The following is a 13,327-nucleotide window of genomic DNA, read 5'->3' on the forward strand; positions in this document are numbered from 1 at the left end:
TCGGATCAATGTAAAATAATGGAAACTCCAGAATTTGACCTGTGTGCGTGTATGCATCCATATCCGTATATATTCACGTACACTTAAAATAACTGGAAGAAGGATAGATAGTGTAGGGCCAACTGACTAAGCATTTGGAAAGGTAAAATTAGATTTGTTTTAATACATCTTAAAGCAAAATAAATTCCAGGTGAAGTAAATATCAAATTGTGAAGCCATAAGGATACCAGAAGGGGCATATTAAAGTAATAGTAGTATAAGGGAGGAGTTTTTAATCATGACATCAAAGACACAAACCATAAAGGAAAGGATTGGTAGATTTGACAACATAAAAATTACAAACAAAAATTCTGACCTTATATAACCCCAAAGGCCAAATTGAAAAGTAATCAATAAGCTGGAAAATGTAGTATATCATGAATAGGGCTGTTTAACATTAATAAAATAAAAAGTAACAGAATGGACAAAGGCAAAATTCTTATTCTATCTCTCTTTCTCTTATACACACATGCACAGATAAAACAAGTATATATAAAATGTCCAGAAAAGACAAATGCATGGAGACAGAAAGCAGATCAGTTGTTGCCTGAGGCTGGAGATTGTGAGTGAAGACCGACTACAAACAGAATTAAGATAAACTTTTGGATGAAAACGTTCTAAAACTCGAGTTTGGTTGTACAACTACAAAATTTTATGAAAATCATTGAGATTATACACTTACAATGGATGCATGTTATGGTGTGTAAATTAGACCACAATAAAGCTGGCAAAATTTTTCAAAGGCATCAGAGGATAACCGTCTCTATGTCTGAAGTCAAATGAAACATACGTCTTATAGATAAATGGCATAATTACATGTTATTTTTTGAATTCCCGTTTAGGGAGACATCACAAAGTCTTATAAAGATAATCCAGTCTAATTTTCTTTTTTTTTGCAGACAGGAAAACTAAAACCCAATGAGTTAAATTCTTCCCCTCAAATCACATAATCCACTAATGAAAGTTCTAGGACTTGCACCCAGATTGCCTGACTACTAGTAGCCTGGCGTTCAGTACACTTTACTATAGTCTTTCACGACAGTGTACCTATAATGCTCTATAATTAAATTGACTAGAATTCCAATGAAATAAAAACAATCATTTACTCAACTATAATTTATGGATTGGTGTAATAAGCAACATTTCCAAATGTGGGAAATCACTATTGTGGTAGATGAATGCCCCTGGTTGTGATGTCTTGATGTGGAAGACTGTTTAGGTGGAAGCATTAAAAATGAGTCTATTTCTTTTCAAATGCTTGGCCAAATGTTTTGAATACTTTGGATTTGATATACTGTAAGCTGAAAAGCAACAAAAATGCATCAAATTTACATGCATTATTATTAGGAGGTGCAGCATATAAAGTACCTTGAGAGCTTTCTTCAGACAAACAGATAGATACTTCATCATTTCTGTCATTATCCTCTCCAATATCAGGCCCAGCTTCCTCTCCTGGTGTGAGTGCAGACAAAGATCCAGACTCAGGCTGCTCAGAGAAATCAGCTGGGCCTCCTCTTGGAGGTGGAACTTCAATTCCCATTAAACGATACTTCCTTCTTCGATTCCCAATCCAAGTCTTTATAAGAGAAATATAAGAGAAAGTTTTGAAATCATAGAAAGTTTAGCAGTTCTGGCCATTAAAATAATTAATGGATTCTGTGTAATATGATTTAGAAAGGGTAAATAAGTACTAGAACAATGACATTTTTATTACCATTTAATATGTTATAATAAAATAATTGCTTTCCTTTAAAATCTTATTAGCAGAAATATGATATTTATCTAAATATAGACTTTCAAAAAACATGAAATCCATTAACAGTTCACATTTACTTTTGCTCTTTTTTTTCCTGGAGAAAATAATCCACCAAATCTTTCAACAGAAAAATGAATTGGTTATTTTCCCAAAGGTATCATGCATACAGCTATAACAATAGCTCATATTCCATTTCTAATCTTGCCCTTCCTGGGTGAAAATACGATCTCTATTATCTTTGTTTGGCTCTATAATGGTTACCTTACTGTTTCAAGTATTCTGAAATATCATTTTATAGGATTTAGAACCAATTTTTAAAACCTTTCATATTGAAATAATTTTCGAGCCACAGGAAGTTGCAAAGAAGTACAAAGAGGTTCCATGCATCTTTCAGTTTCCCAAAATTTGCTTCTTAAATAGTCATAGCACAATATCAAAAACCGGAAATTTACATTGTGCTATGTGTGTTTATAGCTCCAATGTCCCTTTATCACATCATTCCTCCTCCTTCCCTTTCTACCATGCCTAACTTCTGGCAACCACTAATCTATTTTCCATTTCCATAACCTTGTCATTTTCAGAATGTTACATAAATGGAATAATACAGCATGTAAACTTTTGAAAGTGGCTTTTTTTTTCACTCAGCATAATTCCCTGGGGGTTCATCCAAGTTGTTTTGTGTTGAAAATAGTTCTTTCTGTTTTATCATTAAGTAGTATACCACAATTCGCTATGTAGAAAAGTTTGTTAACCATTCACCAGTTAAAGGACACTATGATTGTTTCCAGTTTTTGACTATTACATCAATAGTTGCTATGAATATTTGTACACAGGTGTTTTTTTAAACTATTTAAGAAATTATAGTGGTGAAATATATGTAACAAGTTTGCCATCTTAACCATATTTTGGTGTACAATTAGTGACATTAATTACATTCACCATGTTGTGTTACCATCACCACAAACTATTTCAAAAATTTTACATCACTCCAAACAGAAACTCAGTATCCCTTTAGCAATAACTCCCATTCCTTCCTCCCCACAGCCTCTGGTAACCACTAATGTACTTTGGTCTCTGTGTGCTTACGTATTCTGGACATTTCATATAAATGGGAGCATACTATATTTGTCCTTTTGTGTCTGATTTATTTCACTCAACATAATGTTTTCAAGGTTCTTCCATGTCATAGTATGTGTACAGATTTTTGTGCAGACATATGTTTTCATTACTGTTGGATAAATACCCAAGAAAGTAATTTCTGAATCATATGATAATTTCATGTTCAATTTTAGAACAAACTTCTAAACAGTGTACCATTTTATGTTCCCACTAACAATGTATGAGAGATCCAGTTAATTCACATCTTTGCCAACATTTGACATTTTCTTTCTTTTTTTCTCTCTTTCTCTTTCTCTCCCTCCCTCCCTTTTTCTCTCCTTCCTTCCCTTCCTTTCCTGTTCTTTTAGGTGTGTATAGTGATATCTCATCTTGGTGTTAATTTGCATTTTCTTAGTGAATAGTGATAGGGACCTGGTGGCAGAATGGTTAAGTGCTCTGCTTCTAACTAAAAGGTAAGCAGTTCAAACCCACCAGCCCCTTTGCAGGAGAAAGATGTGGCAGTCGGCTTCCATATAGATTTACAGCCTTGGGAACCCTATGGGACAGTTCTACTCCATCCTGTAGGATCACTATGAGTGGGAATTGACTGGATGACAATGAGTTTTATTTTGGGTAGTGAATAATAACATTGAACATCTTTTCATATGCTTATCTGGCATCCATAGATGCTCTTCAGTAAACCCATTTTCTAACTTATTTTTGTTTGTTTTTAATGTTGGGTTTTGAGAGTTCTTTATATATGCTACTACATGAGGTTTTTTTTTTTTTTTTTGAAGGGGGTCAAAAACGTGGTTTGCAAATATTTTCTTCCAGTCTGTAGCTTGTAGTTTTATCCTTTTAACAGGATCTTTTGCAGAGTAGAAGTTTTAATTTTGATAAGATGCACAGAGTCACAATACCAAAAAGAATTGGTGGACATTCATCCATTTCAGGAGGTAGCATATGATCAGGAACTGATGGTACTGAAGGAAGAAGTCCAAGCTGCACTGAAAGCATTGATGAAAAACAAGGCTCCAGGCATTGACAGAATACCAACTGAGATGTTTCAACAAATGGATGCAGTGCTAGAAGTGCTCACTCATCTATTCCAAGATGTATGGAAGACAGCTACATGACCAACTGACTAGAAGAGATCCATATTTACACCTATTCCAAAGAAAGATGATCCCACCAAATGTAGGAATTATGAACAATATCATTAATATCACACACAAGTAAAATTTTGCTGAAGATTATTCAAAAGCGGCTGCAGCAGTACATACACAGGGAACTGCCAGGAATTCAAGCCTGATTCAGAAGAGGACATGGAGCTAGGGATATCATTGCTGATTTCAGATGGATCCTGGCTAAAAGAACACCAGAAAGATGTTTGTCTGTGTTTTATTGACTATGCAAAGGCATTCGACTGTGTGAATCATAACAAATTATGGATAACATTACGAAGAATGGGAATCCAAGAACACTTAATTGTGCTCATGAGAAACCTGTACATAGATCAAGAGGCAGTTGCTCAAATAGAACAAGGAGATACTGCGTGGACCAATAAGTAACATCATGATAAAAAGAGAAAAGAATGGATCCACAATCAATACCCATGGAAGCAGCAACCAAGAAATCGTGTGACACATTGCATTGGGCAAATTTGGTGCAAAAGACCTCTTACAAACTGTTAAAAAGCAAAGATGTCACTTTAAGGACTAAGGTGCTCCTGACCCAAACCATGGTGTTTTCAATCACCTTATATGCGTAGGTAAACTGGACAATAAATAAGGAAGGCCAGAGAAGTATTGACACCTTTAAGTTGCGGTGTTGCTGAAGAATATTGAATATACCACGGACTGACAAAAGAGCCAACAAATCTGTCTTGGAAGAAATACAGCCAGAATGCTCCTTAGAAGCAAGAATGGCAAGCCTACGTCTCACATACTTTGGACATGTTATCAGGAGGGATCAGTTCCTGGGAAAGGACATCATGCTTGGTAAAGTAGAGGGTCAACGAAAAATGAAGAAGACCCTCAATAACATGGATCGACACAGTGACTGCAACAACGGGCTCAAGCATAATAACGATTGTGAGGACTGCTCAGGACCCGGCAGTGTTTCCTTCTGTTGTACATAGGTTGGTATGAGTCAGACCTGACTGGATGGCCCCTAACAACAGGAACAAATCTCTGACTTTTTTCTTTTATAGATTGCATTTTGGGTGATGTAAAAAAAAAAAAAGAAGAAAATTTTCTTCTTTTTTTATCCAAGAAATTGTCATCAAGGCCTATGTCCTGAAGATTTCCTCCTATGTTATCTTTTAAAAGCTTTATAGTTTTATGTTTTACATTTAATCTATGATCTATTTTCAGTTTATTTTTGTATAAGGTGTGAGGTTTAGGTTGAGGTTCATACCACCACTCCCATGGATATCTAATTGCTCCAGCACCATTTGTTGAAAAGACTATCCTTCCTCCATTGAATTGCTTTTGCAACTTTGTGTAAAAAATCAGTTGGTCATGCTTTATTGGGGCTCTTTCTGGGTTCTCTATTCTGTTCCATTGATTTACGTGACTGTCCTTCTACCAATATCCCTCAGTCTTGATTATTATAGCTATAGAACAGACAAGCAAAAAAACCAAACCCATAGCCATTGAGTCGATTGTAGCTATATAATGTCTTAAAATCAGGTTCCTTTCACTTTTTCCCCCAGAATTGTTTCAGCTATTCTTGTTACTTTACCTTTCCATATACATTTTTTAATTATCTTGTCCATACCTTCCCCTCCCACATAAAAATCTCGCTGGGATTTTGATAGGAATTGTATTAAAACTACATGTCAATTTGGGGAGAATTGACATCTTTACTATGTTGAGTCTTCTAATCCATGAACACAGAATGTCCATTTACTTAGAGCTTCTTTGATTTCTTTCATCAGCATTTTGTAGTTTCCAGCATACAAGTCCTGTACACGTTTTGTTAGATTTACCCTTAAGTATTTGGTATTTTCTAGTGATTGTAAAAGGCAGTGTACTTTTTGGATTAATTTGTCTTCTTCTCCTTCTATATTAACTTTAAAAAAATTATGTTATTGTTGTTGAGAATATATACAGGAAAACGTACACCAGTTCAATAGTTTCTACAAGTACCATTTAGTAACAGTGATTACATTCTTTGTGTTATGCAACCCTTCTCACCCTCCTTTTCTGAGTTGTTCCTGTCACATTAACACAAATTCACTGTTCCCTAAGGTTTCTGTCTAATCTTTCGAGTTGCTGTTGTCAATTTGATCCCTTATAGGTAGTTCTTAAAAAAGCATAATGCCCAAGGCAGACATTTTTTTTACTAGTTAAGCTAAACTACAGTTCAGTTTTAAGATCACTTCAGGGAATATTTTTGGTTTAAGGTTTAAAGGTTATCTCAGGGCAATAGTTTCAGGGTTTCATCCACCCTCCATGGCTCCAGAAATTCTAGAGTCCATGAGAATTTGAAATTCTATTCTGCATTTACCCACTTTTGATCAGGATTCTTCTATGGAATTTTTGATCAAAATGTTCAGTATTGGTAGCCAGGCACCATCCAGTTCTTCTGGTCACATGACAAAGGAGGCAGTTGTTCACGGAGCCAATTTGCCACACATTCCGCATTCTCCTCCTATTCTTGACTCTCCTTCTTCAGTTGCTCGAGGTGAATAGAGACAAATTCTTGTGCCTTGGATGGCCACTTGCAAGGTTTTAAGACCCCAGGTACTATGCAATGAACTAGGAGATAGAACAGAGGCACTAAACACATTCTTAGGCCAATTAACTGCGACATACCATGAAACCATGACCTTAAGCCCCCAAACCAAGAAACCGAATCCCATGATGATTTTGGTTGTACATAAGCAGCTTCAGCAGCTACTCTTTTTCCTTTTGTCATTGTTGTGACTATCTATCATACAACTTTTGCCAACTGTATTTTTAATATCCGTTTCTATATGTTCATTTTTAGTATATAGAGATACAATTGATTTTTGTCTTGATTTTGTATCCTGCCACCTTGTTGAATTCACTTATCAATTCTAGGAGTGTTATTGTTGATTCCTTGGGATTTTCTGTGTAGACTATCATGTCATCTGCAAACAGGGACAGTTTTCTTTCTTTTCATTTATATATCCTTTTATTTTCTTGACTTCTTGGTCTGGCTAGAATTTCCAGTCTATGAGTGGTGAGAGGGGGCAACCTTGTCTTGTCCCAGACCTTAGGGGGAAAATGTTCACTTGTCAAGCATAAAGTATTACATTGTTGTAGGTTTTGGGGGCCTGGAGATTCTGTTTTTGTTTTCTTTTTTTAACACAAGAAAAATAAGTATATAATTTGTCAAAAGGTAATGAATGGTGTGGAAAAGAATAAAGTTGGGTTAGGACAACTAGAATGACAGAGGGTGATGCAATATTATACATACTAATCATTGAAGTTCTCTTTGATAATATCTGAACAGTCATAATCTTAAAATTTTCCCCATAGAGGACCATATCTACCACAGCCTCCACCAGACTGAGTCCAGTACAACGAGGAAAACAAAAATCCTCACAACTGGATCAATAAGTAACATCATGATAGAAAATGTAGAAGTTGTCACTTAATTGTGCTCATATGGAATCTGTACATAGACCAAGAGGCAGTAAGCCCTGCTGCCACCAATGACTGCTCTGATAAGGATCACAATAGAGGGTCCAGGACAGAGCTGGAGAAAAACGTAGAACAAAATTCTAACTCAAAAAGAAAGACCAGACTTGCTAGTCTCACAGAGACTGGAGAAACCCTGAGAGTATGGACCCCGGACACCCTTTCAGCTCGGTAATGAGGTCACTCCTGAGGTTCACCCTTCAGCCAAAGATTGAACAGGCCCATGGAACAAAAGAAGACTAAAGGGGCGCACCAGCCCTGGGGCAGGGACTGGAAGGCAAGAGGGAACAGGAAAGCTGGTAATAGGGAACCCAGGGTTGAGAAGGGAGAGTGTTGACATGTCATGGGGTTGTTAACCAATATCATACAACAATGTGTGTACTAACTGTTTGATGAGAAACTAGTTTGTTCTGTAAACCTTCATCTAAAGTTCAATTAAAAAAAAAACAACTTGAAGACAAAAAAAAATTTCCTCAGAGAAATTATTTTTGAAGTTTTCCAATCAATATATTTATTACTACATTACCTTTTTATTTTTAAAATTTTTTATTGTGGCTCTCTCTCTCTCTATATATATAAACATATATTTGCCATTTCAACCATTTTTTCGGGTACAGTGCAGTATTAATTACATTCACCATGTCTGGAACCATCACCACAATTTATTTCCTCACTCCAAACAGAAACTCACTGTGCCTTAAGCAATATCTCCCATTTTACCCTCCTCCCAACTCTCCTTGTTGTTGTTAGGTGCCAATGAGTCTCTTCTGACTCATAGTGACCCTATATACAATAGAACGAAAACACTACCTAGTCCTGCACCATCCTCACACTCCTTGTTATGCTTGAGCCCATTACTGCAGCCATTGTGTCAATTCATCTTGTTGAGGGTCTTCCTCTTTTTCGCTGACCCTCTACTTTACTAAGCGTGATGTCCTTCTCCAAGGAGCGGTCCCTCCTGATAACATACCCAAAGTACGTGAGACGAAGGCTCGCCATCCATGTTTCTAAGGAGCATTCTGGCTATACTTCTTCCAAGACAGATTTGTTCCTTCTTCTGGCAGTCCATGGTATATTCAATATTCTTCACCAACACCATAATTCAAAGGCATCAATTCTTCTTGGTCTTCCTTATTAATTGTCCAGCTTACCCATGCATATAAGGTGATTGAAAACACCATGGTTTGGGTCAGGAGCACCTTAGTCCTTAAAGTGACGTCTTTGCTTTTTAACACTTTATAAGAGGTCTTTTCCAGCAAATTTATCCAATGCAACGTGTAGTTTGATTTCTTGACTGCTCCTTCCATGGGTGTTGTTTGTGAATCCAAGTAAAACGAAATCCTTGAGAACTTCAATCTTTTTTCCATTTATCATGATATTGCTTATTGGTCTAAAAACAAACAAACAAAACCTCAAACTTGTTGCCATTGAGTTGATTCTGGTTCACAGTGATCCTATCAGACAGGGTAGAACTGCTGTATAGGGTTTCTAAGGAGCGGTTGGTGGATTTGAACTGCTGACCTTTTGGTTAGCAGCAGAGCTCTTAACCACTAAGCTGCCAGGGTTCCCTTATTGGCCTAGCTGTGAGGATTTTTGTTTTCTTTATGTTGAGGTGTAATCCATAAAGAAGGTTGTACTCTTTGATCTTCATTAGTAAGTGCCTCAAGTCCTATCCACTTTCAGCAAGCAGGTTTGTGTCATCTGCATATCGCAGGCTGTTAATGAGTCTTCTTCCAACCCTGATGCTGCGTTCTTCTTCATACAGTCCAGCTTCTCGGATTATTTGCTCAGCATACAAGCTGAATAAGTATGGTGAAAGGATACAATCCTGATGCATATCTTTCTTGATTTTAAACCACGCAGTAACCCCTTGTTCTGTTCCAATGACTACTGCCTCTTGGTCTATGTACGGATTCCTTATGAGCACAATTAAGTGACAACTTCTATATTTTGTATCATGATGTTACTTATTGATCCAGTCATGAGGATTTTTGTTTTCCTTATTTTGAGGCACAATCCGTGCTGAAAGCTGTATTCTTTGATCTTCATTAGCAATTTTTAAAGTCCGCTTCTCTTTCATCAAGCAAGGTTGTGTTATCTGCATATCGTAAGTTGATAATGAGTCCCCCTCTAACTTTGATACCACGTTCTTCTTCATATAGTCCATCTTCTTGGACCATTTGCCCAGCATACAGATTGAATAAAAAACAACAACAACAAAAAAACAAATCCAGTGCCATCAAGTCGATTCCTACTCATAGCGACCCTGTAGGACAGAGTAGAACTGCCCCATAGAGTTTCCAAGGAGTGCCTGGCAGATTCGAACTGTCCAACTCTTTGGTTAGCAGCCTTAGCACTTAACCACTACACCACCAGGGTTTCCACAGATTGAATAAGTACGGTAAAAGGATACAACAGTGACACACAGTTTTGCTCATTTTAAACCAGGTAGCATCTCCTTGATCTGTTTGAACTACTACATTCTAAAAAAAAAAAAAAAAAAAGAGGCTATTATAAATGGAATTTTCCTGATTTCATTTTTGAAGTTCTCTGTTGGTGTAGAGAAATCCAGCTGATTTTTGTATGTTGATCTTGTACCCTGCTACTGTACTGAATTTTTCTATTAGTTCCAGTATTTTTCTTGTGGAATATTTGGGGTTCTTTACCTATAGGATCACATTACCTACGAGTAGGGATAGTTTTACTTTTTCCTTTCAATTTGGATGCACTTCATTTCTTTTTCCTGCCTTATTGCTCTAGCTAGGACTTCCAGCACAATGTTCAATAGGAGTGGTGATAAAGGCATCCCAGCCTTGTTCCCATTCCCAGGGGGAATATTTTCAGCCTCTCTCATTGAGAATGATGTTGGCTGTTGGTTTTGTCTAAGAAAGAACCCAAGCTTGTTGACGTGGAGTCGATTCTGACTCATATTGACCCTATTAAAAAAAATCCGTTGCCATTGAGTCAATTCTGACTCATAGCGACCCTATAGGACAGGGTAGAACTGCCCCATAGGGTTTCAAAGAAGCGGCTGGTAGATTTAAACTGCAACATTTTAATTAGCAGTAGAGTTCTTAACCACTGTGCCACCAGGGCTCCCCTTTATTATGTTGAGGAATTTCCCTCTATTCCTATTTTATTGAGTTTTTTTTTCAGGAATGAGTGTCGGACTTGACTAAATGCCTTTTCTGCATTGATTGAGATGATCATATAATTCTTTTGTTTTATTCTATATGTAGTGCATTATGTTGATTGATTTTCTAGTGTGGAACCATCCTTGCATACCTGGTATGAATCTCACTTGGTTGTGGTGTTTTTGTTTTTATATTATTCTGAATTCTGTTGGTTAGAATTTTGTTGAGAATTTTTTGCATCTATCTTCATGAGACATATTGGTCTGTAATTTTCTGTTTTTGTGGTGTCTTTGCCTGGCTTTGGTACCAGGGTTATGCTGGCTTCACAGAATGAATTTCAGAGTATTTCTTTCTTTTCTATGCTCTGAAGTAGTTTGAACAGTGCCGATGTGTGCTTTTCTCTGAATATTTCATAGAATTGAAAATGAAGCTGTCCGGGCCAAAGCTTTTGTTGTTGGGAGTTTTTGTTTGTTTGCTTTTTGTTTTTACCTCTTCAATCTCTTCTCTTGTTATGGTTCCGTTCAAATTTTTTATCCCAGGTTGTGTTAGTTTAGGTAGGTAGTGTGTTTCTAGAAATTCCTCCATTTCCTCTAGGTTCTCAAATTTGTTGGAGTACAATTTTTCATAATATTCTGTTATGATCCTTTTTATTTCAGTTGGGTCTATTGCAATATCCTCCATCTCATTTCTTATGTGGATTATTTGCTTAGTATCCTGTTTTGCTTTTGTAAGTTAGGCCAATGGTTTTTTAATTTTGTTGATCTTTTCAAAGAACCAATTCTTGGTCTTGTTGATTCTTTCTATTGTTTTTCTGTTCTCTATTTAGTTCTGCTCTCATTTTTTACTGTTTACTTTCTCCTGGTGGCTGTGGGCTTCTTTTGCTGTTCACTTTCTTTTTGTTCAAGTTGTAGGGTTGTTTTCATTTTGGCTCTTTCTTCTTTTTTGATGTGTGTGTTTATTCCTATAAATTGACCTCTGAGCACTGCCTTTACTGTGCCCTAAAGGCTTTGGTATGATGTGTTTTCATTCTCATTTGGTTTCTTGACTGTTGCTTTCTTGGGCATTGATTGTGGATCCAAATAAAATGAAATCCTTGACAACTTCAGTCTTTTCTCCATTTATCATGATGTTGCTTTTTCATCCAGTTGTGAGGATTTTTTGTTTTCGTTATGTTGAGGTGTAATCCATGCTGAAGGCTGTAGTCTTTAGTCTTCCTCAGTGCTTCAAGTCCTCTTCACTTTCAGCAAGCAGAGTTGTGTCACCTGCATACTGCAGGTTAATAATGAATCTTCCTCTCATGCTGATGCCACGTTCTTCTTCATATAGTCCAGTTTCTCAGATTATTTGCTCAGCATACAGGTTGAATAAGTATGATGAAAGAATACAACCTTTATGCACACCTTTCCTAGTTTTAAACCACGCAGTATTCCCTTGCTCTATTTGAACAACTGCCTCTTTGCCTACGTACGAGTTCTGCATGAGCACAGTTAAGTGTTCTGAAATTTCCATTCTTCACAATGTTATCCATAAGTTGTTATGATCCATAGAGCCAAATACCTTTGCATAGTCAGTAAAACACAGATAAATATCTTTCTGGTATTCTCTGCTTTCGGCCAAGATCCATCTGACAGCAGCAATGATGTCCCTCATTCCATGTCCTCTTCTGAATCTGGCTTGAATTTCTGGCAGTTCCCTGTTGATGTACTGCTGCAACTGCTTTTGAATGATCTTCAGCAAAATTTTACTTGTGTGTGATATTAATGATATTGTTCAATAATTTCCACATTCTATTGGATCACCTTTCTTTGGAATAGGTGCAAATGTGGATCTCTTCCAGTCAGTTGGCCGGCCAGCTGTCTTTCAAATTGCTTGGCATACAGGAGTGAGCATGTCCAGTGCTGCATCCTTTTGTTGAAACATCTCAGTTGGTATTCTGTCAATTCCTGGAGCCTTGTTTTTTGCCAATGCCTTCCATAAACCTTGGACTTAATCCTTTAATACTATTGGTTCTCGGTCATAGGCTACCTCCTGAAATGGTTGAACATCAATTAATTCTTTTTGATACAGTAATTCTGTGTATTAATTCCATCTTCTTTTGATGCTTCCTGAGTTGTTCAATACTTTGCTCATAGAATGCTTCAATATTGTAACTCAAGATTGAATGTTTTCTTCAGTTCTTTCAGCTTGAGAAAAGCCAAGCATGTTCTTCTCTTTTGGTTTTCTAATTCCAGGTCTTTGCACATTTTGTTATAATAGTTTATTTTGTCTTCTTGAGCTGCTCTTTTGAAAAGTTTTGTTCAGCTCTTTTACTTCATCATTTCTTCCTCTAGCTATAGCTGCCCTACGTTCATGAGCAAGCTTCACAGTCTCTTCTAACATCCATAAGTATTTGGAATGGGTAAGTTGTTGGTCTTGCAAAATTCTCTCCTGCGATCTCTGACATTGTTTGTATCACCAGGGCCATATTTTCCAACTATTAATTCTTCTTTGTTTCCATCTTTCACATTCCAATCACCAGTAATTAGTGCATCTTGAGTTCACATTTGATCAATTTCAGACTACAGAAGTTAGTAAAAATCTTCGATTTCTTCATCTTTGGCATTAGTGGTTGGTGCACAAATTTGAAT

The 13,327-nt window shown here is 36.8% G+C and overlaps 1 protein-coding gene across 1 annotated transcript in view; it reads right to left on the reverse strand.

Moving 5' to 3' along the window:
- Positions 1-13,327, reverse strand: part of HDX (highly divergent homeobox) — a 135,619-nt gene that overhangs the window by 32,638 nt on the left and 89,654 nt on the right. Inside the window, exon 5 of the mRNA XM_003412703.4 lies at positions 1,408-1,615. Coding sequence (XP_003412751.1) covers positions 1,408-1,615 — 208 coding nt within the window. The remainder of the gene's footprint in view (positions 1-1,407; positions 1,616-13,327) is intronic.

The sequence above is a fragment of the Loxodonta africana genome, chromosome X, assembly GCF_030014295.1.
Source record: "Loxodonta africana isolate mLoxAfr1 chromosome X, mLoxAfr1.hap2, whole genome shotgun sequence".
Taxonomy (NCBI): domain Eukaryota; kingdom Metazoa; phylum Chordata; class Mammalia; order Proboscidea; family Elephantidae; genus Loxodonta; species Loxodonta africana.